The sequence below is a fragment of the Lepidochelys kempii genome, chromosome 3 (assembly GCF_965140265.1).
Source record: "Lepidochelys kempii isolate rLepKem1 chromosome 3, rLepKem1.hap2, whole genome shotgun sequence".
Taxonomy (NCBI): Eukaryota; Metazoa; Chordata; order Testudines; family Cheloniidae; genus Lepidochelys; species Lepidochelys kempii.
The window spans coordinates 91,112,027-91,139,053 of NC_133258.1; the positions used below are offsets into that span (position 1 = coordinate 91,112,027).

The following is a 27,027-nucleotide window of genomic DNA, read 5'->3' on the forward strand; positions in this document are numbered from 1 at the left end:
GCCCTTTTCCAGTTCTCTGGAATCTCACCCATCTTCTATGACTTTTCAAAGATAATCGCTAATAGCTCAGATATTTCAATTCAGGGTTAAAAAAAAGAAATATATATATACTGTTCCTATGGCTAAGCATTTTACATATTTTTTTACAGTGAAAAAGGTATTTTCTCCTTGAATCACGTTGTCTTGGCTCCTGTGTTTTTAGTTGCAGTGGGACACTTTTGTCCCAGTAGTCATAGCACAATCCTTCATTAAGGCAACAGAAGAGTTATTCTAAATTTGGTTTATCACCAACCTATTTCCAGTCAGCTCCAGGCTAGCTGCTACCTCATGTCCAGAACCTGAATGTAGGTTAGCGCCAATAATCTTAGCTTTCTGATTTACAGTACACACCACAAGGAAAGAGCATTGGTTCCCAGCCAGTACAAAGAGAGATTAAATGAACAAAGCAACATTTACTTCTCTGTGTAATATTATAATTATTTAAAAATACCAAAGTAAATACAGTCCTTTGTAAAGCAAGTGACTGAAGCTTTGTGTGCTGAGAGCAAAACTGTGTTCTAAGTTCCCATCTACAAAACAAAATCAGCTATATCAGGGGACCCAGTTAAAACATGGATCTATTTAATAGCATAGACTGAACCAAACCATAGCAAGTCCAAGCCATTAGCATGGTTCAAGTACATGGGGAGTTCCCATCCACACTGCTGGAATAGGTCATCAGGACAAGAGGACTTGTAATGGCACACTTTCAGCCTTGCATATTCGTTGTAGGCAACACCTTCATGAGCGGATACGTGGCACACTGGGGATATTGTGTCCTGCTTTATTCGAATTGCTCATATGAAAAAGGTAAATATGGAGAAAAAGTTGAAAACAGATTCAGTATTAGGTCATTGGATTACGTTAAATACCAATCTGAAGAGTTTCAGAGTAACAGCCGTGTTAGTCTGTATTCGCAAAAAGAAAAGGAGGATTTGTGGCACCTTAGAGACTAACCAATTTATTTGAGCATGAGCTTTCGTGAGCTAAAGCTCAGTTCATCGGATGCATACTGTGGAAACTCCAGAAGACATTGTATACACAGAGACCATGAAACAATACCTCCTCCCACCCCACTCTCCTGCTGGTAATAGCTTATCTAAAGTGATCATCAAGGTGGGCCATTTCCAGCACAAATCCAGGTTTTCTCACCCCCCACCCCCCCCCCCCACCACACAAACTCACTCTCCTGCTGGTAATAGCCCATCCAAAGTGACAACTCTCTTTAAAGTGTGTATGATAATCAAGGTGGGCCATTTCCAGCACAAATCCAGGTTTTCTCACCCCCCCACCCCCCTCCAAAAACCACACACACAAACTCACTCTCCTGCTGGTAATAGCTCATCCAAAGCAACCACTCTCCCTACAATGTGCATGATAATCAAGGTGGGCCATTTCCAGTACAAATACAGGTTTTCTCACCCCCCCACCCCCATACACACACAAACTCACTCTCCTGCTGGTAATAGCTCATCCAAAGTGACCACTCTCCCTACAATGTGCATGATAAGCAGGGTGGGCCATTTCCAGCATAAATCCAAGTTTAACCAGAACATGGGGGGGGGGGGGAAGAGAAAAAAACAAGGGGAAATAGGCTACCTTGCATAATGACTTAGCCACTCCCAGTCTCTATTTAAGCCGAAATTAATAGTATCCAATTTGCAAATGAATTCCAAATTCAGCAGTTTCTCGCTGGAGTCTGGATTTGAAGTTTTTTTGTTGTAAGATAGAGACCTTCATGTCTGTGATTGCATGACCAGAGAGATTGAAGTGTTCTCCGACTGGTTTATGAATGTTATAATTCTTGACAGCTGATTTGTGCCCATTTATTCTTTTACGTAGAGATTGTCCAGTTTGACCAATGTACATGGCAGAGGGGCATTGCTGGCACATATCACATTGGTGGATGTGCAGGTGAACGAGCCTCTGATAGTGTGGCTGATGTTATTAGGCCCTTTGATGGTGTCCCCTGAATAGATATGTGGGCACAGTTGGCAACGGGCTTTGTTGCAAGGATAGGTTCCTGGATTAGTGGTTCTGTTGTGTGGTATGTGGTTGTTGGTGAGTATTTGCTTCAGGTTGGGGGGCTGTCTGTAGGCAAGGACTGGCCTGTCTCCCAAGATTTGTGAGAGTGTTGGGTCATCCTTCAGGATAGGTTGTAGATCCTTAATAATGCGTTGGAGGGGTTTTAGTTGGGGGCTGAAGGTGATGGCTAGTGGCGTTCTGTTATTTTCTTTGTTAGGCCTGTCCTGTAGTAGGTGACTTCTGGGAACTCTTCTGGCTCTATCAATCTGTTTCTTCACTTCCGCAGGTGGGTATTGTAGTTGTAAGAATGCTTGATAGAGATCTTGTAGGTGTTTGTCTCTGTCTGAGGGGTTGGAGCAAATGCGGTTGTATCGCAGAGCTTGGCTGTAGACGATGGATCGTGTGGTGTGGTCAGGGTGAAAGCTGGAGGCATGTAGGTAGGAATAGCGGTCAGTAGGTTTCCGGTATAGGGTGGTGTTTATGTGACCATTGTTTATTAGCACTGCAGTGTCCAGGAAGTGGATCTCTTGTGTGGACTGGACCAGGCTGAGGTTGATGGTGGGATGGAGTGTAATTGTTTAGATTGATTGGTCACCCCTCTCCCCAAAAAGCAACAGTGGTGAGCCAGGTTTCCCCTCCGCTCCAGCCCTCCCACAGTTTGGAGCAGAGGGCTGCAGGAGAGGGAGCCCCAGCACACCTTAACTATTAGACGCTGGTGACTTCTACTGGCTTGCTCAAAAAGGAGCAGCCATTGTACCTGGTTGGAGTCGCTCATATTGAATTAAATATGGAAATGAGCCACTCTGTACCCTTGGTTTATGTATTTTGAAAGTTAATTTCACTCTATTCTACTCCGCTCCTAAGTTTTAATGTTCATTATGCTACAGATTTTTGCACTGACAACAAACACACAGCTACCTGTGAGAAGTTGTTAGAGGGGACTCTGGAGGTTTTGGCAGCTTGGCAGAAGACCCCAGAAGGCATGGAACACAGTTTGGGATTGTGAGATAAGGGTAGTTAGCTATATGTTTGTGCAGTGAAGTGGTTAACAGTGTTGAAATTTAAGTTCATTGAGTTTCAGAGGGCTAGTTTAAGCGAATGGGGCTGTCTGTTCTTGATTTACAGGTGTTTTTTGGGGGTGGTGTGGGGGGGGGGCTTAGAACAATCTCTACCCACTAACCCCCCTTTTTGTCCTGTGACTACAGTGGTGTTAATAGCCACTTTACCTTGAATGGTCCCTTAGAACAAGTGCTAATTACCTATGCTAAACTATCTGTTTAATCTTGTATTTAGCTGTGACGCTCTCAGGACCTTTCCCAGAACTGCTCTGTGTAGCTCAAAAGCTTGTCTCTCCCACCAACAGAAGTTGGTCCAATCAGGGCTGGCTCTACCGTTTTTGCCGCCCCAAGCAGTGAAAAAACCTGCCGCTGCGGATGGCAAAAGGGAGAAGCTGCTGCCGATTTACCGCCACGGCCAGTGGGACGGAGAAGCCGCCGCCGCATTGCTGCGGCGGCGGAAACACTGCCGCCTCTTTCTAACTGCCGCCCCAAGCACCTGCTTGGAACGCTGGTGCCTGGAGCCGGCCTTGGGTCCAATAGAAGATGCTATCTCACCCATCTTATCTCACAGATATTTTTCAGTCTGTTTCCAGGCTTAGACAGAAATTAATCATTTTATACTTGATTCACATTTGGAAGGCAACAGTCTGGGCTAGAAACCTAAGGATCTATTCTCTGCTATGTTTGTTATGTTCGCTGTGGGCAGTTGTGTCTGTGTAAGGTTAATGTAAAGTGGGACTTGCCCCTAGTGAACTGTGTCTGCACAACACTTCTGAGATGATTTTCCCCGTATGCACAGTAGGCAGTTCCAGTTATGCTGAAAAGAACTGTGAGCTGAGCTGTAAACTCCAACATGGGCAAAGGTTAAACCAAAAGGGAGGTGGTTAGCAGAAATCCACAATCAGGACCAAGGGCAATATTGTTAGGGATTCAGTAACTCAGAGTAAGTTAGTGCACCAGATGGTGAAGTAGGTTTGTTGGCTTGCTTTTGTAAGTTGAATGAGATCAGTGGCTTACTTGGCAAATTTCTTGTAGCCCTTGTGAAAGAAGCAAGTCTTGAGGAGGGATTTAAATGAGGAAAGGCCATTCAGCGTACGGCAATGTGGGAAAAAACCCTGGGATGGTTGTGGAAGGAACGGATGAATGGGGTCTCAAAGCTGTTGTCGTTGGCTGAGGATGTGGGGTGCAGGAAAAACTAAAAAGAGACAGGGGCAAATAAGGAGGGAAGGACAGAGCATAAAGTACCTTGTGTGTGTGGCGGGGGGAAGAGCAAATAGCTTGAATTTGATGTGTGTGGAAAAGGAAGAGTCAGTGGAGATACTCAAAATAGGGAGTCAGTTTGAAAGGCCAAGAAGATGTGGATATCAGGATACCAAAGAGGAGGAGATTACAGCAATCAGCACAGGAGAAGATTTGGGCCTGGACAAGAGTTGTGTGTGACTGGACAGGAAGAAAAAGTTTGATTTCAGATATAGGTTATGCAGGAAAAAACCAGCAAGATACTGGACACAGTCTAGATGTAAAGGGAAAGGGAGGAATTGAAGACTCCCAGGTTCCAAGCATCAGTGACAGGGGGAATGGTGGTACATTCTTTGGTGGTACATTCTCATACTCTTTCATCAGTAACAGAGAATGGGAGGAAAGTTTTGGATGAAAGACAGGAGACCATATTATCGGTGCAGGGGCTCTGTGCCTTCATAAACCAGACCATTTGCATGTAAGTACCTAAATGTAGGGTTTAGGAACCTAATTTTAGGTACCCAGGTTTTTTTTTGTTTTGTTTTGTTTTTTTTTGCGCATAGTCTGCTGGCACCAGAGTCTACAAAGGAGATCAGTTGGTGCAGTCACCTCAGGTAGCAAGGTCACTTAATTGCAAGGTCATTCTTCAAATTTAACTCCTGCAGCACCCTGCAGTCCTCAGATTTTGAGGTAAATGCACTCTTTAAGTATGTCTGCATGTCTTGTCAAACAATGGCATTCCTACATAGCTAAGAACTTACTGCCTCATAAACCAGTTAATGGATTTTAGTTATGTAAATAACTCATTTATGAGTGGGCTCTTTAAGAAGACCTACCTCCTTAACATCAAGTTCTGGCAAGCTAGGATAATAGCAGGACCAGAGGAGGCAGGGACAAAGGTGGCTTAAAACCAGCTTTGTATCCCCCCCAAGGTTGAGGACAGCTATGGGCCAATTCAGTCCCTGGTGTAATTAAGAGCAGCCTCAAGACTGCTCTAACTTACACAGGCAGTCACAACACCCTTGAAGCCTTTCTGCTAGACCAAGATCACTGGCATGCAAACTGCCCTGGGCCCACCTCCTTCCACCCTTGACACATCTGAACTGCAGAGAGGGTGGGATAGAACTGGCTATGCTGGCTCTGTGCCAGCCAGAGATTCTGCTACCTTAGGGAAATCTCCAGCTGTTCTATTAGGGAGGCTGTCTGTCTCCTTTGTGGACAGACTGAGGATTTGGCCAGTAGCTTCACTTGCCACAGAATTAAAAAATCCAAGTTTTCAGAAGCAGCATATACTATTTCCCCTTCACAGGTTAGTGGCCAGTAGTCTCTTTCATTAGATGGGCCACCATATAAAAGCGAGCAGCCTAGGAATTGCTCCCTCTTCTTTTGCTGCTTGACTAATTATTTGCTATTCATGGAGGGAAAAGAAAAAAGTGTTTTCAGTCCTGGCTTCTGAACTGCAACTTGCATTTTAAAAATTGCTTCACTCCCCACAGTACCCCGCCCTCCAAAACACTCTTCTTGAAGTGCCCTGTCTATATGCAATGGCCAGATTTTCCAAAGACGATGCAGGGGATCCATAAGTATTTTATTTATATGCATTCACTGGTCCATTGCACCCTCCTTTGACATTCTGACTCATAGTCTAAGAGTATCTTTTAACACAAAAATGTATAGTACAGTATAGGAAATATTTAAATTGGTCAGGGGGTAAATCTAGATCTAACATTCATTTTAATATTTTGGAATTCAGGGGAAAGATATTTTGTTATTTCATCACATGTATTTAAATGCCACTTACCCTGCCTTAGCTACACTGATGGTTTGTTGCTCCATTGCTTCATGTATGCTGGTTCTGTCATGTTCCTTGATGCTATTAAACTCATCAATACAACAAAGACCTCCATCTGCAAGCACGAGTGCTCCAGCTTCCAAATTCCATTCTCCAGAATCCTTCACCGCAGTTACCGTCAAACCTGAAGAATATTTATTTCAATTCAATCTTTTTCAAAACTGTGTGCATGCATTTGAGTGAAAGGGAGGGATTAAATACACTAGCTAGTGCCAGGAAGAGAGAATGCAGGCAATGTGCAAGCTTCAACGCATAGCTCTGCTAAAGCACCTCAATTCAGACCTACTGGTATGACATCCCATCTATTAGAGCCCAGGTAATGGTCTGTGGAGCAAAATCTGCCAACCATGCCAAATTTTGAGGTGATGGTTTTATGATATGAACAAATTTACAAAAGGAACTAGGATGAGAGGACTAGCAAACTCAATGATATTAGCAAAGTTATACCAGGAATATGTCTGACCCACTATCCACACTTAAAGCATCTATAAGCATCAAAAGGCCATGCAACAAACTCTGCAAAATAAAAATATTTTAACATATCTTTTAACAGAGACCCACTCCTTAGTTCACGAAACAGAAGTGATGGACTAAACTTTGAACTTGTTCTGACAGAGTTTCCCTTTGATTTTTGGGTTCATTAGAACATAAAATTTAAAGTGAAACCTGAGAGTGGAAATGCATGGGAACTAAAACCAAAGAAAAAGTTCCCCAAAGCATCTCAAATGGAAACTGATGATTGTGACACTGCTGGAATTAAGCCTCACAGCTCTGAGTGCATGAAGAGTTTGAACTGCTGCCTGACCTGTTTCTTGTTTACATATCAAGACTATTCAATTTTCACTTTCTCCAGTGAGTCAGTTTTTTTTCCTCGCATATAGTAGTTAGTTCTGAAGAGGAGTTAACCTTAGGACAATGGTACTAGTAGGTATTTATGTAACATGAGGGGATTTGGGGTTGCAGCTCCAACTACTAGGATGGCCAACCATCCTTAAACATCTGCAACTCCCCTTCTCCTGATCTCTCTTCTATCTGTTACCTCTTCTGTCTAGTTCCCCTTGTTCTCCCTCTCCAGCTCTTTTTTCTCCACTCCATCACTGCTTGAATCACAAACGGTCCTATAACCCACACTCCATAACTCCTAAAGATATTATGGAGTGCTAGGGACACATCCAGTCCAAAGATCCTCCCGCTAGGACTGCAATGGGCCCAAGGACCTTAATGGAGCACTGGAACCAGAAATCACAACCTTCTGGCGGGTATACAGTTCTTGTCAGTGCAGTTCTGTACTCCCAATAGTCAGTGAAGAGTCAATGAAAACAGAAATTTCTTACTGACATATTGCATGTTTTTTAGGGAAACTCACTATGATGAACCGTCCTCCCTAGTTCCCTTGGGTTTTAATTCACCGTACTAACTGCAGGATAACATAGGCAGTACATCACCTTGCTGGTTTAAATAGCAGAATTACAAAAAACAAAATAAATTCTAGCACTGTGATAGATAGGTATAGAACAGGGATGGGCCACATCTGGCCCTCAGCTCCTGCTGGGGAGCAAGGTCAGGGTTTTGCCCCGCTCCAGCCAGGGAGCGGGGTTGAGGGCTTGCCCCGCTCCGCGCAGCTCCCAGAAAGCCGCCGACATGACCCTCTCTGGATGCTACATAGTACGTGGACATGTGGCCATGCGGTTCTGCAGGTGCCGCCCCCAAAGCTCCCATTGGTCAGGAACCTCGGCCAGTGGACGGGGCAGCGTGCAGAGCCGCCTGGCCATGCCTCAGAGCCAGAGGGGGGACATGTTTCTGGGAGCTGCTTGTGGTAATCGCTGCCCGGAGTCTGCACTCCTGAGCCGCCCCTGCACCCAATCCCCTGCCATAGCCCTGACCCCTCTCCCACCCTCCAAATGCCTCGATCCCAGCCCAGAGCTCTCTCTTGTACCCCACGCCCCTCATCTCCAGCCCCACCCCCGAGCCCGCACCTCCAGCCAGAGCCCTCACCTTCCCCCATGCCCCAACAGCCTGCCCCATCCCTGATCCCCCTCCCGCCCCCTGAACCCACTGGTCCAAGCATGGAGCACCCTCCTGCACCCCAAATCCCTCATCCCCAGCCCCACTCCAGAGCCCTCATCCCCCACCCCAACCCAGAGCCCCCTCTTGCACCATGAACTCCTCATTTCTGGCCCCACCCCAGAGCCTGCACCCCCAGCCAGAGCCCTCATCCCCTCCCGCACCCTAACTCCAATTCTGTGAACATTCATGGCCTACCATACAACTTCCATACCCCCATGTGGCCCTCAGGCCAAAAAGTTTGCCCACCCCTGCCATAGAAAGTACTAGTAAACACTGATCACCTATTCAGGACAGTATAATTTCTTTGTAAATACAGACCAAGATTGCTCCCTGCACTGGAAAAATGTACAGGAGGGAGCAATCTGAGAGGAAAACTCACTGTGACCTCAGGGATCTGCTGAAGACCAAGGGCTTCCACACAGAATCTCTGTGCCCCAGCACTGCCCTCTACAGCTCTGCTGTGGCTCCTTCTCAGCATAGCTCTTGCTTTCCAGGCAGGCAGTAGCCCCCAAAACACTGTCTTACATAGACATTCTAGTACACTCAAAGGCTCAATTCAGAAATTAATACAGCCTGAGCCTGTATTTACTTGTGGGTAGGTTCCCCATAGAGTTGGGAGAGACAAAGCATTTCACCCAAGTCCTGCCCATCTTGTCCCCTCCCCAGCCACAGATCCCTGACCCTGCCAGTTGCTCTCTTCAGAGGCTGGAGATAAGGAGCCTGGTGCCACAGATTTGGGTCACTGCCCCATTCTCCATGGGCAAAGAGTAAGATCTTCATGCAGAAGGCCCCTTCCCCATGGACCTTGATGGGATGTACAAGCCCATTGTACCTCACTTCCTGATTTATGATTTCACCTTAAAACATTTTGATTTTTTTTCTACACATCTAAGTTTGCCATGGTGGTGAGTTGTAGGGAATGAAGGTTGCTTCTGACAGAACATGCTCATGCAATAGCTTTCCTAAAGCTGAGATTTCTTTAGGTACTTAAATGAGGATCAATACTGTTTAAACACGGAGGCTCCAAACCCACAGTGAGCTCTGTGCAGGCTGCCCCCTATGCCCACGGTGGAGCTCATTGTGGGATCAGGGCCTATAATGATTATTCTTCCACATCCTCATAATCTAGCATCCCTTTTACTGAAAAGCCATTTATGGAAAGCATGCCCTCAAACATAACATAAGCTTGAGCCCACAGCCCTTCTTCACCTATTCACTCGTCAAGTTAACAGTGCCCTTGACTTCAATGGCTTTAATTGTATGAGTTCTGGTCTACAGTAGGAATTTACTTTGGTATAGCTACATCTCTCCGGGGTGTGAAAAATCCACACCGCGGAGAGACATGGCTCCTGACCTAACCCCTGGTCTAGACCAGGGCTAGCGAGCCCTACTGCTTCTTGGGGAGGTGGATTACCTACACTGACAGGAGAAGCCCTCCCATCAAGTGTAGGTAGTATCTACACTGAAACACTGAAGGTGGTGCAGCTGCACTGCTGCAGCAGTTTAAGAGTAGCCAAGCCCTCAGTAAGGACTACTCATGTCAGGGTTTCATGACTTCAGATGCACCATTGTAAATCAGGAGTAACGCCACTGGGGTTAACAGATTTAAAACTAGCACAAGAAAAAAAAATCAGCAACTACATCTTTGTTTTCCTTATGAAATAATTCTATTCAACATCCAGCCGCACAGAGACTTTGGATTTGGAAGGAAAAAGAGAGAAAAAAAAAGGGTGGGGGTTAAATAAAGTAAGGGGAAGAAACACAAAAAAAGCCAGCTCGAGCCATCGATGCCCTTGCACACGTTTTGTGGGCTCAGTGCTCCGGCAATGTCAAACGAGCTCGCCCTTCCTTCTTCCATTCCTCCCAGAGTCAGTCATGCCACTTTGTTCTAAGCCTTTCCCCTACTCTGGGCCAGCAGGCGGAGCAGCAGCTGATATTTTCAAGCCCGTTCAGAGCAAAGGAGCCCATCTTGTTCTTTCAGGAAGCTTCAGGAGGAGGGTCATAGCTCAGTGTGCAGCCAATCAGCGCCAGGGCTGCCAGTTAACAGAGCAGAATGGGCTGTAGTTTAGTGAAATAGGAAAGCTGCAAAACAGTGTGGAGTGTTCCTGGTGTAAATAAAAGAAAAAAAAAAGTTTCTCAAGTCATAGCTCTACAAGCTTGATCAAGTACTAGCCCTGGAGTTTGTGCTTCACAGAAAAATAACACATTGGACTTTATTGTGCTGCATTAACACCCTCTTCCTATTGTTTGTATTTTTTTCAAAATATGGCAAAGGTTCAGGTGAACAATGTAGTGGTGTTGGATAATCCTTCTCCTTTCTACAATCCTTTTCAATTCGAAATCACGTTTGAGTGCATAGAGGATCTGTCTGAAGGTGAGTAGATTTTTTCCCAGTACGGATTTTATAACCCAGGACTACTGGTTTCTGGTTTTAAAAGGTTTAAACTTTGCAAAGGCCTGCTTCTACTATTTAACAGTTTCTCCTTCTCTGCCTCGGTGTGACTAGAGGCAGATGTGCTGGCAGGCATCTAAACGCTGTGTAGCAATGCTCTGTCTGAGGCTGGCGCGTTTAGGTTGAAAGGCAAGGGAAAGTTGATGATTGTGTCCTCTGCTGCAGAGTTGGGGGCTGCTGTATTTCGGCTCCAAACGCTGCATTTTGTAACGTAAGCTTAAGTTGCCAGGAACTTGTTTGAGTGGTGGTGGCCATGTTGCCAGCTTTGTGTGTGTGTGGATGTGTGTGTGCGCGGGGGAGGGTGTACGAGGGGTTAACGAGCACATCTCAGCATGCATCCCTTTTGCTGAGGTGAACTGTTGCTGAGCAGAGCAACGCGAGATCCGGCTGAAACGTTACCCTAAGTGAGGAAAAACACATCCCAGGAAATATTTTCATTGTCTTGACATTCGATTTGAATTTTTTGGGGGGGGGGGGGAAATCTTTCGGGGGGCGGCGGGAGGGTTGCTTAAAGTAGAGATTCAAAGGTAGCTGCAACACTTAGTATTTTACAAAATGTCTGAAAATAATCAAAGTAGCCGACTGGATCCCTTTACAGATTTAGTAGTATTGTGGGTACTAAGCCCCCCGGAGAGGGAGGGTGGGGGAAGGAAATAATATTTTTAGAACTCACTTGAAAGTTGCTGTTGGCGGCCGGGGGGGTCCAGGTGTACCATGCTATGTCCTGCCAGCTGGGGATCTCCGGTTCAGTCTTGACACCTAGTCTTTTGCTCCCCAGCCTATACAGAGCGGGGTGCACTGTGCAGGGAGTGAGGTCGGCAATGTACCCACCCACTGCCGGGTACAGAGGGTGGACGAGGCATTTAACCTCTTGCATCGCTCAGCAGCGACTCCTCCAGTGCTGGTTACTCTCACCAAATACTACAGCATTCTGCAGGAATCGTCCAGAAGGGTTCACAGCAGTGACCCCACCGTGTACTGGGCCAGTGCTGCAAGTTAATAAACAGGATTTTTACAGCAGAAAGCAAAGTCTGTTTCTTTTCTGGCCAGAGGAGCCCTCTGGGACCACTGGTCTCACCACTGTGGACTGGGAACGGGCTTCCTTTGGCTTCCCTCAGGAGTACTGGCACAACAGGTGAATGAAGCAAGCTATTAGTGACCAGTCTGAGAGTTACTTAAGTGTTGGAGAGAGGAGTGGGAGTGCCTGTGGCCACAACTGATTTGCAGCTTGCACTCGCTGTGCCGCCGTGAAGACGACAGATCCAATAGGTGCTAGTCACCCCACCACTGTCGCTGGCATCTGATATATGGGGATCCCAACATTTAAGGGGTAGGGGGAAATGAACATACTTATTTTTGTTTTAATTTTATGGGGGACTAAACAGTTCAAAGCTTTGGAAATGAGATAATATGGAGTGTTTTGTACCTTTGTGTCACCAGTTCAAATCCAGCCCAGATCTGTAACTTTCAGTCACTGCTATTTTACTATGTGTTGGTGGCTTACACAAAATGCATTTGGTCTAATGATCATACTTGCTGGTACTCTCCGTAGAGGCCCTGACTACACTCAAGATTTTCTTTAAATTCTCTAACTGTTGCTCTAGCATTATTGCAGCTCACCAGTTTTCTCAGTGGTAGAAGTAAAAAGAACAGGAGTACTAGTGGCACCTTAGAGACTAACCAATTTATTTGAGCATAAGCTTTCGTGAGCTACACGAAAGCTTATGCTCAAATAAATTGGTTAGTCTCTAAGGTGCCACTAGTACTCCTGTTCTTTTTGCGAATACAGACTAACACGGCTGCTACTCTGAAACCAGTGGTAGAAGTGTTAGTTTAGGCCAGCTGCCATTGTTTGTACAGGTATGTGGGAAACACCTGTGCTGAGGTGGTGAGAAATTTTTTAAAGATTTCTCTAGTGTAAACAAGGCATCTATGCCATGGTGCTACTCTTTCAAACTACTTGGATGCTACAGCTGGTGCAGAATGCAGCAGCCTGTTTAATTGGTGGTGCTCCAGACAAGACACGGATTACACCAGTGCTGCAAAGACTTCAACCCTCCCTTCCTATCTGTGTGCATCACACTCAACACTACATGGATTTAAATGAAAGTTGGGCCAGGTTGATTAGTGGCTAAACGAGCAGAAATAAAGATGGCTTACTTCAATTTTTTTTGCATTATTATCCCTGTTTTCAACTGAGAATGAGAAGTGCAGGTATAGCATAACCACCACTCACTGTGTGTCCACCTCCACATGGCCACAGATATTGTGATCTTTCATATTAGTCAGCAGTTCTCAAACTGTGGATCAGGACCCCTAATAGGGTCGCCAGGGTCAGCATTAGACTTGCAGGGAGCCAGGGCTGAAGGCCAAGTTTCACCCTCACCCAGGGCAGTGGGGCTTGGGCTGTGGCCCCCTCTCCCCTGACCCGGCGTGGCAGGGTTTGGGCTCTGGCCCCTGCTCTGCCCACCCAGGGTGACGGGGTTTTGGCTCTGCCCCTCCCCCTGGGGTCATGTAGTAAATTTGTTGTCAGAAGGTGGTCACAGTGCAATGAAATTTGAGAATCCTTGATATAAGTCATTAAAATTCTTATTATTACAGATAATCTTCTTTTCTTCATACATTTTATGAAGAAAGGTGTATCCTTGCTTTAATTTTCAAACTCTAATGTCTTGATCATTCACTGTATTTTTTTCCTCTCCAAATCAGACCAATCCCTTGCCAATTAAATTTTTTAACTTCATCTATTTTGTCAAAACTATTTTAAAAGTTACTTGTTTAGGACTGTGTGCCCATCAGTAGGATTTGATAGTTATCTTTTTAGCATATAATTTATGAAGTAGCTTTTACTCCCTCTGGCCCCCCACCCCCATATTATTCCTAGTCTGAGATGTTAAACTATCAGTACAGAATGACTTATACAGTGCTTTGGAACAGTGGCTTATAATGGATGTGCTATGAACTTTCCTGGCCTACACAACACTCCTCAACTATGTATGGCATATTTACATAGGAATTGCCGTAGTGGATCTGACCATTTGCCTGTCTAGTCTGATATCTTGTCTTGGCAGTACCCAATACCAGGTACTTCAAAGGTAGGCAAATAATTCCCATCCAGCACCTGGAAAATTACGCTGTGCTATACAAGGGGAGAGAAATGCCTTCCTGAATCCTACAAGTAATGCCATATAAAAAATAAACATACAAAAAAAGCTGTGTTAAATGATGAAAAATAGTGACTCGAATCATAAAGCAGCAAAGTTGTGTTACAATGTTGCATTTTCTTCCTTACTTAAGGCTAGTCTACACTGGCAGCGCTTTAAAGTGGCTTCTGTGGTCGTGGCTGCCAGCACTTGGGCACTGTCTACACAGGCGCTTTACAGCGCTGAAACGTGCTGCGTTCAGGGGGGTGTTTTTTTCACACACCCTGAACGAGAAAGTTGCAGTGCTGTAAATTCCCAGTGTAGACAAGCCCTTAGGCTCCTATCATAGAATATCAGGGTTGGAAGGGACCTCAGGAGGTCATCTAGTCCAACCCCCTGCTCAAAGCAGGACCAATCCCCAATTTAAATCATCCCAGCCAGGGCTTTGTCAAGCCTGACCTTAAAAACTTCTAAGGAAGGAGATTCTACCACCTCCCTAGGCACCTTCCTGCATCAGGAATGCCTAGCATAGACTCCTGTTTGCACCAGTGCAGTGTGTATTGTTGAAGACTATGGAATAGCACAGGAATATGCGCTAATGATGGTATATGCATGATCAGGGCATTGTTCCATACTGAAAGACAAGATGAAAATGTGTCACACTAGGTTGTTTTTTTTCAAGGCACTCTTTTGAAACAGATTTTCAAATAAGTTCCAATTTAAAAAAAGTAAATCATCACAAATGGCATCTTTCAAGAAGAAAAACCCATCAGTGACCTTTTATTGTCTGTTTAAAATGCAAGAATTCTGGCAGGTTAGTTCTGCCATGTGTGTGTTTTAACCAGAAAGAAAAAGTTAAAAATAAGCAGAAGTAAGAGCTAATGGATGGTAGTTGATAGTTTCAGTTTTTAAACAGGGAGTGGGGGCAGAGAGTAAGCACAGCAATACAAATGGGCCAGGAAACCTATGAACTGTTAGTATTATTTGGTTTCTTTAAATTGTATTATGAAACAATAAAATACATTAGATTTTACATAAAATGGTTATAAATTCCAGCTCAAGATTCAGTTACATCCAAACACCAAAACCTTTACTGAGAGTATTCTGTAATCACAATATAAATTTTGTGTGGGTGTGTGTCATGGCTACCTCCTGTAAATGAGCTCTTCACTTTCTACACATCACTATTCCCTACTGTCACTATGTTCAGTGTCCCTCTCTCTCCATCCGTGAGAAGCCTGTGTCCAAAAATGGCATGTCATGGCCCTTTCCTGGGGGCATACCATTTCTGAATAATGTTGGCAGCAAAGGCTTAGAAAGCTCATGTCGAGTTGTATTGGTATAACTAAAGTGGTATAATTATGCTAGTAAATTTCCCCTTGTAGACAAGCCTTTAGTCTTTATGGACCAGCAGCTATGGAGGCAGTTTTGGACTGAAGTCCTAAATAAGCAAGACCTGAGACCCTCACTTGGAGCTATGGACTGACTTGTTCAAAGAGAGACAATTAAATTATGTGAAAGTTGTGGGCATTTTTTAAAATGTTGTTTTTGTTTTAATGTAGATTTGGAATGGAAAATAATTTATGTGGGTTCAGCAGAAAGTGAGGAGTATGATCAAGTTTTAGACTCCGTTTTAGTAGGACCTGTTCCTGCAGGAAGGCACATGTTTGTGTTTCAGGTAAGTTTATTATTTTCAATATTTCTAAAACAATTGAGTTAATTCGATGTTTAAAGGGGACAGCCTAAAGCAAAGCAGCATTTCAATAATATATTTTTTTCCTAGCACACACCGTTTTGTGTCAACTCCTTAAATCTACTGTTCCTGACTTTAAGGCCTTGTCTGCATGAGCACTTGTTATTCCGAAATGTCCTACTGCTACAGCTCCACTTGTGGTATCAGTGAGGGAATGGGAGGAGGGGGCTATTGTAGACAGGGCAAAGTTAGACAACACAGTAGTTAAAAATGCCAGTTAGCTGGTCTATGATAGCACTTCCCAACATTTGTACCACTCGTGAGGTTGTGGTGGGGGTAGCAATTGTGGGAAACTTTGGGTATAAAAGGTTAGTCTACGCCCCTTCTCCCAGTGACCAGCTCATGGTAAAACTCAACAGGACAGCCATCTATTTATCTTTGTTCAGCAACACAATATTGCATTGTGATGTCTGGATCTTCATGCCATGGTGCAACACAATGTCCCAAGTCCTGAAATAAGTTTGGGATTCTCAATGTAGCATTGAAGTACGTCAGGGAGACACATGAAGATTAGGATTCACCCACAAATTTTCAGATGTTTGGAAATCCTAAGAGCTACCAACTGACAAAGCCAAAGTGTTACAAATAAGGCAGTACCTAAGGGAAAATGGGGAGAGAATGCAGTGAGGTGGCTTAATGCACTGGTCTGGTTTCATTCTCACTTTAATTCCCAGTGGTGCTTTCTCCATATCACAAAACCATGACTCAGACCTGGTCTACACCTAAAACTTAGGGCTGATTTACACCTAAAACTTAGGTCAACCTATCTGTGTCGTTCAGGGGTGTGAAAAATTCACACACCCCTGAGAGATATTGTTAAGCCGACCTAAGCCTCAGAGACACAGCTAGGTTGACTGAAGAATTCTTCCATTGACCTAGCTATTGCCTCTTGAGGAGGTGGATTGACTACAGTGACGGAAAACAAGTGACTACACTACAGTAGCGCTACTGTAGTGCTTGTAGTGTAGACATAGCCTCAGTTCAGCACAACCTCTTTTTATCCAATGCTAGCCTCGTCGGGTAAAACGGGACTAAAATGCACTGGCAGAAGTGTCAGACTAAAACCAAAATTAGCTCCTTCCGGAAGAACTGTACTTCCACTCCCACATGAGAACTGCACTTTGCTGTGATTTTATGGCAAAGATACACTGGAGTTCACGCATATAACTAAAGAAAATAACTGAAGACATGAATGAGCTTCTATCTTTCTGACAGTTTATACAATTGTTTTAAGGGTGGTGTCATGGTGTGTGTAGAAAATGTCTACGGCATCTTGAATAAGCATGTAAATCCCAATTATTCGAATGCTTCAGAGCACATCTGAAACTTTCGGATAAAGGAAAACTTTATTTTACAGGGTAAGTCAAAAGCACAGCAAAAACAGCAGGAAGGTGGTACATTTAGCAGCCTTCTATATACAAATCATTCTTTATGCACTTCCCTATTAATTAGGTTTCAATAATGGGGCTATTTTCTCCCCACTACAAATAAAGCAGATGTATGACAAATTACTTCTCTTATTAGAATTTCTTCCTCTATCAGGTTTTAACCCTTTAGTCATAACTTACTATGTAAATTGACAGAAGTGGTCTGTAGCCTTCTGATGCCCTTGGAAACAGGTTGCAGTGTGGTACAATGCTCAAAAAGATGAGCTGGCATTTATGCCTCTGCGTTTTTAAAGATACATTAGTTTGGGTGAAGATTTTTAAAACTAAAAGTTACAATTAATATTTTTTAAGTTATAAATGTTACTGGTGGTAGAGAGAGATAGGAGGAAGAGCTGATGTTGGTTATCTAAAGAGGCACATTTTGGTCATGTTATACAGGTAACCCTGATTGTCCAAACTTCACTTGTCCCCCAGATATGAAATTTACACAGGAAGGAATCATTTATCATGTTTCAACTATGAATATTTATCTTCTCTCAGCCAAACTAGGAGTTAAGCATAGAGAACATTGGTTATATTGGAATATATCCTGTGCAAGATTCTGTACAAGCTCTCCTGTAACACAGTGAAGTTCTCCTACCTTTTTCTTTAGGAAAGTACCTGCAGCCCAAAGTATATTAAACTTTGATCATCAAATGTCATAAGAGGGCCTGGGCCTGGTTAATAATTAAATGGGAGATCACCAAGCATAGGTGGCAACTCCGTGGGTGCTCCAGCCCTGGAGCACCCATGGAAAAAAAATGGGCGCTCAGCACCGACCGGCAGCCCCCCCAATCAGCTCCCCCTTCCCCCAGTACCTGCTACCTGCCAGCTGCCCCGCCGATCAGCACCTCCCCTTTCCCCCCAGTGCCTCCCATGATCAGCTGTTCCGTGGCGTGCAAGAGGCACTAGCGGGGAGGAGCGAGAACGTTCGGGGGAGGGGGAGGGGGTGGAACAGGGCGGGAAGAGGCAGATCAGGGATGGGGCTTTGGGGGAAGGGGTGGAGTGGGGGTGGGGGCCAGGGAGGAGCCCAGCGGAGCATCTCCCCACCCTGCCCATTAGAAAGCCAACATCTCTGCCGCCAAGAACAAAGCAGGGCACTGCAGGAAGTCATGCTGATGATTCAATAGGCAGTATTTTCTTCCTTCTGAGTCAGTAACTGAACCAACGCCCCAGCATAAGATGCTGTGTTGCTGAAGGTGCAATCTTTTGATACGATGTAAAATCAAAGTTCTGAACACCTGTGGACATTAAAGATCTCTCAGCACTTTCTGTACAAAAGTGTGACTTGGTGGTGCTGTTTAGACTAGGAAAATTAGGTGAGTTTGGCAAACATCTAAATAGTTTACATATGTTGACTAAAAGAAAAGGAGTACTTGTGGCACCTTAGAGACTAACCAGTTTATTTGAGCATAAGCTGTAGCTCATGAAAGCTTATGCTCAAATAAATTGGTTAGTCTCTAAGGTGCCACAAGTACTCCTTTTCTTTTTGCAAATACAGACTAACAGGGTTGTTACTCTGAAACCTGTCAATATGTTGACTAACACATTGTTAAACAATGCTTTGTACCTAGTATAGATGAAGACAGTGGCATTTAAAATTAAAAAGATGTTAACTGGTTGTGGTTACTAGTAAGGGACAAGCTAATGACCATGACCAGATAACATATTTTAAAGGTCACTAGTGTTTGTCTATGCCAGGTGCGAAGTGGCTTTAAAAATGTGTTAATGCACATTAACCAACACTGAGAGAACACACAACATGTGACAGATGTTTTGGGTCGCATCACTTAATGCACTACTGGAAGGCACTAAGATACTGCGGTGATGAGTGCTATATAAGAACCCATATAGAATGCAACAGACTAGAACGTAGATTCATAGATATTAACGTCAGAAGGGACTATTATGATCCGACCTCCTGCACAATGCAGGCCACAGAATTTCACCCACCCACTCCTGCAAAAAACCTCTCACCTATCTCTGAGCTACTGAAGTCCTCAAATCATGGTTTAAAAACTTCAAATGTTTGCTGAATGCTTCATTCTCCTAGTTTAGATGGGTCCATGCCTTTCTATAACACTATTTGCTTAATTAAATTCTGCCTATTTAAATGCTCCCTGCAGTTTCAAGGCATTATTTTCACACTCTGTATAAATCTGTTGTTGTGCATTGATGGAGTTGCTAAATCTCTCCCCAGAAGCCTCTGCATTTCATTGGCAGGTGAAGAAGCAATTATTGTATGTGCACGAGTATGTATATTTTCATATAGGGCCAAATTTTCTGGTGGCATAACTGTAGTAAGTGGAGTTAAGCCAGAACCTCCAGTGACGTGGATTCCCCAAACTCCCTTGGATGCCTATTCCAGCTCTCAACTATCCTCATGGTTAGAAAGTTTTTCCTAATATCTAACCTAAATCTCCCTTACTGCAGATTAAGCCCATTACTTCTTGTCCCACCTTCAATGTCAGTGGACAGGAAGAACAATTGATTACCATCCTCTTTATAACAGCTTTGAACATACTTGAAGACTGTTCTCAGGTCTCCCCTCAGTCGTCTCTTCCCAAGACTAAAATGCCCAGCTTTTTAACCTTTCCCCCTAGGTCAGGTTTTCTAAACCTTTTATCATTTTTGTTGCTCTCCTCCGGACGTTCTCAAATTTGTCCATGTCTTTCTGTGTGGTGCCAGGGCCTGGAGACAGTACACCAGCTGAGGCCTTTCCAATGCCAAGTACAATGGGAGAGTTACCTCCCATGTCTTACATATGACACTCTTGTTCGTACAGCCTGGAATGATATATGCCTTTTTCACAACTGCATCATGTTGTTGGCTCATATTCCACTGTAACCCCCAGATCCTTTTCAGTAGCACTACTGCGTAGCTGGTTATTCCTCATTTCGTAGTTGTGCATTTGATTTTTCCTCCCTAAGAATAGAACTTTGCACTTGTCTTTACCGAATTGCATCTTACTGATTTCAGACCAACTCTCCATTTTTAAGGTCGTTTTGAATTCTAATCCTGCCCTCCCAAGTGCTAGCAGCCCTTCCCTCATTGATTTCATCTGCAGATTTTGAAGCATACTCTCCATTCCATTCTCAGTCATTTTTAAAAATATTGAACAGTACTGGACCCAGGACAGACGCCTATCGTACTACACTAGATGTGTCCTTTCATTTGGACATCAAACCATTGATAACTAGTCTTTCAACCAGTTGTGCACCCACCTTATAGTAATTTCATCTAGACCACATTTTCCTAGTTTGCTTATGAGATTATCATGTAGGACTGACTCTGTCAAAAGCCTTACTAAAATCAAGATCTATCACATCTACTTCTTCCCTCTGATCCACTAGGCCAGTAATCCTGTGAAAGAAAGAAATTAGGTTGGTTTGTCATGATTTGTTCCTGACAAATCCATGTTGGCTATTGCTAATTACCCTGTTGTCCTCTAGGTGCTTACAAATTGATTAATATTTTTGTTCCAATATCTTTCCAAGTAGCTAAGTTAGGTTGACTGGTCTATAATTCCTGGGTCCTCTTTGTTCCCCTTTTTAAAGACAGGTGCTATATTTTCCCTTCTCCAGTCCTCTGCAACCTCACCTGTCCTCCATGAGTTCTTGAAGATAAGAACTAGCAGTTCTGGTATTGCTTCAGACAGTTCCTTAAGTGCTGTGGGATGAATTTCATCAGGTCTTGTCCACTTGAGTATATCTAACGCATCTGAATATTCCTTAACCTGTTCCTTCCCTATTCTGGCTTGTGTTCCTGCCCCCTTCTTGTTAATAATAATTGTGTAAAGTATCTGGTCACCATTAATCTTTTTAGTGAAGACGGACTTAAAACAGGCATTATACACCTCAACGTTCTTGATATGATCTGTTAGCTCTCCTTCCCAGCTCAGTAGTAGACCTACATGTTCCTTCATCTTTCTCTTGCTCCTTTTGTATTTATAATTTTTTCTTACTGCCTTTTATTTCCCTTGCTAGGTTTAACTCATTTTGTGTCATAGCCTTTCAATTTACTGCCTGGCTGCCTTGGTCCCTGCCTGATTTTGGATAATACTGCATGGCTATCCCCACCACACTGGTCCCCATGGGGTGTAACATCTCTTCCTTCTGCTCAGTAGCCACAGACCCTAGTTAAGGTGTCTAGGTTGGTTTATGGATACTTGTAGAATCAAGGAAACAGGAGCCAATGACATATGATCAAGCAGCTCAACAGGCCACAGTACTATACTATACTAGCATGTATAATAAAATATTAGAAATATGTTTGGCTGTAACTTTCCCAGCAATAGTGAAGTGCTTAATTGCTGCTTTTGAATTTTTTAAAATTTGTAAATATGAAGCAGTTTAAGCAATGATCCCTTGAAGAAACATGCATTGTTACAAGTCCTAGGTCTAGGGTGAAACAAAAAAATTCAATAATAAATTACAGCCAAAAAGCATTTCAGAAGATTGGGGTTGAGCCCCATTTTATGGTGCACATTTTTTTATTAACAACTAGACTGCCACTGCTAGATCATTTAGAAAGATTAATGCATATTAATTAGGCCTGAGTTACTGGTTGAAAATGCGTCAGAAATTCTCTCCAAGTGAAGAGAGAGTTGCACTTAACAACACACACTGTAACAAATTTAGTTATGGGGAGGGAGGCAAATAGGGTTGCCAACTTTGTAATATTTAAAAACCGGACACTCCAGCAAGAGTGCCGGAACCTCCCCTGGTCTGCGCCTTCTCCCCAAGGCCCCTGCCTCACCTCTTCTTCCGAGGTCCTGCCATCTGTTTGCTCCCCTTTCTCCCTCTCCCCCGTTGCTCGCTGCTCTTCCCCTTTTCCGCCCGCCTGGGTCAGGAGAATCTTTCCTGCGGAGCTGGGGCCAGGAGCTGCAGCTGCCCAATGCAGGTAGGAGGTGGCCCTGGATGAGTGGGGGGCTGAAGTTGGTGATGAACCGGCACCTCCGCACCTCCCCCCATACAATAACTAGACTTTAGGTGTTTGGTCAGTAGATCTGACCAGACACTATCAGGTCCCCTTTTCGACCGGACTTTCCAGTTGAAAACCGGACACTTGGACACCCTAAAGGCAAAAGACATACTGGTTCCTTCTCTCATTAGCCTGTGGAATAGCTCAAACCTCACTGCAATTCAGTCCCCTCTTCTTGCTGAAGTATGATTTTCAGTTTTTCCTTACCAGATTAATCTATCAGCTATAAAAACATATGCACCCCAATGTAACCTCACAGACCTCATGAAAAATAAACCAGCAAGGATAATCTTTCAAGGTTGGGGTGGAGAACAGTGGCACAGCAGGGTTTGAGGGATATTAGTGCACCTGCCCGAACTACAGATTATTTGGTAACTGGTCAAAAAAAACCATTTAAGACGCAAAAACTGACTATTCATATAGGTTTCAGAAGCAACAAAAAACAAATAAACCCTGGAGACTGAATTGCTATGTATCTCTAGAGAGTAGTGCCCTAAATCCAAGGTTGCAATTACTGAGAGAGCAGTGTAGATGTGCTTGCACTCTATCTCCCAATTATGCATGAATCATCAATTTAAAATTTGTGCACAGCCATTGCTTAATCCACATGATGGATGTGACATACAACCCTACGCCCCCCTGCTAGATCTCCATATGGTATACAATTGGAGATGAGGTAGATCAATCTGTATTGTTTCAATAACCTTTTCCTTTTACATTTTAGGCTGACGCTCCTAATCCAGGACTTATTCCAGATGCAGATGCAGTTGGTGTAACAGTTGTGTTAATTACATGCACTTACCGAGGCCAAGAATTTATTCGAGTCGGCTATTATGTAAACAATGAATATACTGAAACAGAATTGAGAGAGAATCCTCCAGTAAAACCAGACTTTTCTAAGGTAAGGAATGTTTGTATTCTGGTCATGTATCCAAAGAAGGTTTAACATAATAGGCTTTCTTTCTTAAAAAACAAAACCAAACAATTCCTTAAGCCAGTGATACTCGGACCTCAGTGGTTCAGGAACCAAATTAGCGATCAGCATTACCCCAAAGAGCCACAGTATTGTGAATTCATCATTTCATTTACTATAGTACTATATATTTGTATTTAAACAGTATGCTGGGGAAATATTTAATTTATATATATAATTCTCACAGCAAAATGACTGACCAACTATTATTATTTTATCAACTACAATTGGTTAATAACATCGCAAAAGCATCCCGATAGGTTAATAATTAAATCACAGTATTTTAATATCATGTGCTGCAATGACCAACAGAAGACACATTAAAGAACCACTTGCGGCTTGTGAGCCTCAGTCTGAGTATCACTGTCTTTAGCCATACAAAACTAGCCATCAAATCAAGCAAAAATAAGACTTAGAAAACAAATGTAAGGTGACACATAGTTATCATAGTTTTGAAGGGGATTGGGATACAGGGTCTTTCATCCAGAATCCTTCCCAGATCAGTAGTGATCGGAAGCTATTGCCATCTTACATGGATTATGTGAAAGGAGTTGTTGGTCTCTTTCCACTTCCTAATGGACAAATATCCATATCACAAATATCATAATTGATATTCATATTAACAAAAACTGGAAATGGGCCAAATTTGGGCTGTGGAGACTGTCCTGATTAGAGTTGGTTGAATAATCACACGTAGTTGATAAGTCACATATTTGACTTAAAAAAATCAAAACACAAAATCTAAACTAAGAACATGAGCTTAAAAAAAGTGTCTGTTTTTTGTCAAACTAAACCAGGACTAGCATTAAAATGACTTGTCAAATAAGAATTATTTGGAACACAGCACCGCACAGAGGGAGGGCATTGGCACATGTCTGTTCACCTGTGAAGTGTTCCACATAGGCAGACCCCCGTGGAAGTCATTGGGGTTCTATGAGGGCACAGTGGTCTGCCTCCATGGAACACCTTGTCAGGGTCAGGGCCTTTATTTGCATGGAAATTTAAGGAAGTAATATATATAAACTGATGTTAAAAGGCTAATGGGAGAGGGTAATGAGGTAAAAGTGTAACAACATCCTATCATTTACCTATAATAGGAAACAATCTGAAGAGTGGACCAGAATAATACCTGTATTGCAATAATTAGGCCAGAGAAAAGCCATGCATTCCCAAAAAATGATACCCGATATAACTACACTTAAATTGTGGATCACTAAAAGACACTTAAGGCCATGATTTTTAGAAGTGACCAGTGATTTGGTGTGCCTACCCTGAGACACCCTACGGGGGTCTAATTTTCAGGGATCAGGTGTATAGCAGTTCCTGAAAATCAGGCCACTTGAAGGGGCCTCGAGTTGGTCACCCAAAGTTGCTATTAACTTTTGAAAAGCTTTACCTTAAATCTACAATATGTTCCTCTCTTTCTCCCATTTTTTATTTTTGCCTTTATAATCATTTCCTTTTATGCCATTTTTTATGGTGTAAATGCTAAAGTTCTGGCCTCTGAATATCCAAGTTTCTTCACAAGTACTTGAACTAAAACAAAACAAAAAAACCCACAACTACTACTATAATCTAGTATCATTTGTTTATGCAAAGTTAACTCTGCTTTTAACAAAGAAGCAGCAAACTTCTTTTGAACTATTTTCACTCACCAATACCCCAAGAGGTTCTTAATTTTATCTAGCAATTTTGGTGGCAGGGCAAACTATGAAAGTGCAGAATCCTTGGCTAAATTAGAATTCTTCTGTGCAGAATTTAGACATTTAGTTTGAGTTGAAGATGCATTGGTTAAAAACATATTATAATTGAAGGGGAACTAAGCAGATCAGGTTTGAAAATAAAAGGTTGTCAATTTGGGTAAGAGGAATTACTCAATGACCGTTTTTTCTTTAGAGAAAAAGGTCAGTTTTTAGCCCCGGGACAGAGTTTTCCCATGACTAGTTTAATAATTAATTGATTGTACTGTGATCCATATGCAGTGACTTCGAGGAATGGTGTAGATTGCTGCCTTCCATTTGGCAAGAGTGTGTGTGTGCAAGAATCAGAGCCACAGAACTCACACTGCTAAGGAAGCTAAGCTTTCACGATGAGGGCAGATGGTTCTGCAACATGGGAGATTCTGGTGTCTTAAACCCTGCTGTAATATGCACATTTTCAATAGTTAACAACAAACTTTCCAAAGTATCTTAATTAAAAAGGAGAAAGGAGGCAGTGAAAAATGAATCCATTTTTTGGCTATATCCATACACACATACCTGTCATCTTGTCAAAAGAAAAATAAGGGTCAACAATACTATCTAAATGGGGCCAGTTCACCTTCTTGTTCCAAAGCTAAGTAAGTTTACAGATTTTTTTTTAATAGGAATTAAATTAAATACAATTAAGTCAAGATCAAAATGTGATCTAAAGCACACTTATGGAAAAAAAAACTCCAAGTAGTGTTACTAACATGAGGAAGGATTGCAGGATCAGACAAGAACAAAGACACTGGATGTAATTAGAGCAAATAAACTGTATTACCTGTACTACTTTGTACACTGTATATAATCAGTCAGTTTGTGTAATTCACTGCTGCAGGTTAGTGTCTCAGACTGTGACTAGAATTTTTTTTTATTTTTTTTTTTACCGTGACTGGATAATTTAATTATGTGCTGAACATTTGTATACATGCAAGCTAAGATAAACACACTGAAATCTCATGTTTAGGGTGGGATGTTAAGAAGGAAATCTACCCCCTTCAGGTGAGCATGGCACATTTAGCTTGGTGCAAGATGAGGGCTCTGTCATCCTCTGAAGCGAGTTTGGCCACTGAGGCAGGATATTGGACTAGATGGATTGATTCTGTATGGTAAACATCTGTTCCTGATACATAAGCAGCATCTGTAGATTAAAGTTCAAGTGCCATAAATTCGTAGAGATTAGTTATGTTTGTACAAATTTATACAGAAATCTTGCATGCACACACGACTAATATACTTTCTCCTCCTCCAGCTACAAAGGAATATTTTGGCATCTAACCCCAGAGTCACAAGATTCCACATTAACTGGGAGGACAACACTGAAAAACTGGAAGATGCAGAGAGCAGTAACCCAAATCTACAGTCACTTCTTTCTACAGATGCACTACCTTCAGCATCAAAGGGGTGGTCAACATCAGAAAATTCATTAAATGTCATGTTAGAATCTCATATGGACTGCATGTGACTACCATCGTTTTGATACTGTACATGTGTTAAGCTGTAAAAACAACCAGAACTATTTGCCTGAAATTCCTTAAGTACATAGTCAACAAACAACGTGAAGAAGTTGTTTTAAAACATCCTGTAGAAAGTTTATAAGAAAAAAACAGTATTTGAGCAAATTGTGGAATATAAATACAACTATTTTTAAGTAGTTTTTTTTCTCTAATGTGTTATTTTATTTGCTCTAAACTTAATCTGATTAAAGCATATGTGTTATTTTTCTCTTTCTCTGTAAATACAATTAAAAACCTAAAGAACAGAAAGTTAAAAATATTTAAGCACAGATGGAAGAGTGACGACTTGGGCTCATCCCTAATATCAATAATGCTGAATACTATTTCATTGCCCTTTAATAATAGGTTAGGAACAAAGCTGTCTTTTTTGATAACTTTTTTCCCCCCTTTCTTTGCATTTTATCTCTAAAAAATAATCCTAAAATGTTCTCTACTGTGAAAACAGATAGCACAGTATAATTTTAGGTGCAAACGTCTATGCCTTTCAAAGCACATACTTGTTACTTAGAGCATGCAATTTGAGATCTGCCATCTGCTATCTGGGATTTTAGGACTTGATTTTTTAAAAATCTTCTCCTGCTGCTATTAAGTCGTGTTATATAGTCTGTTAAGAACAATGTTTCATTTGGTGTAGGAGGGCGCAGCGAAGAACTCTCTTTCAACTATGTTAATGGTTTGCACAATTGGTTGAAAGGTTTCAAGCAATTACAAAATTTAAACTTCAAAAGATATAGCATGAATACTTAGTAAGAAAAAA

General features: G+C 42.7%; 2 protein-coding genes across 7 annotated transcripts in view; one reads left to right on the top strand and one right to left on the bottom strand.

The window, feature by feature from the left end:
- MCM9 (minichromosome maintenance 9 homologous recombination repair factor) overlaps window positions 1-27,027 on the bottom strand; it is a 73,983-nt gene that overhangs the window by 14,348 nt on the left and 32,608 nt on the right. For 3 of the 6 annotated variants that reach the window (XR_012158035.1, XM_073337161.1, XM_073337160.1), the window contains exon 8: window positions 6,163-6,337. Coding sequence is in view for 3 of the 6 variants with exons in the window: in XM_073337161.1 (XP_073193262.1) it covers window positions 6,163-6,337 (175 nt within the window). In the remaining 3 variants the exon portion in view is untranslated. Of the gene's footprint in view, window positions 1-6,162; window positions 6,338-18,557; window positions 25,895-27,027 lie in introns of those variants that run through there. The other 3 variants (XM_073337165.1, XM_073337162.1, XM_073337164.1) reach the window with 3 other exon arrangements.
- Window positions 10,295-26,407, top strand: ASF1A (anti-silencing function 1A histone chaperone). The gene is made up of 4 exons (XM_073337168.1): window positions 10,295-10,654; window positions 15,438-15,553; window positions 22,763-22,939; window positions 26,006-26,407. The coding sequence occupies exons 1-4, from the start codon at window positions 10,546-10,548 to the stop codon at window positions 26,216-26,218; spliced, it is 615 nt and encodes a 204-aa protein (XP_073193269.1). The 5' UTR covers window positions 10,295-10,545; the 3' UTR covers window positions 26,219-26,407.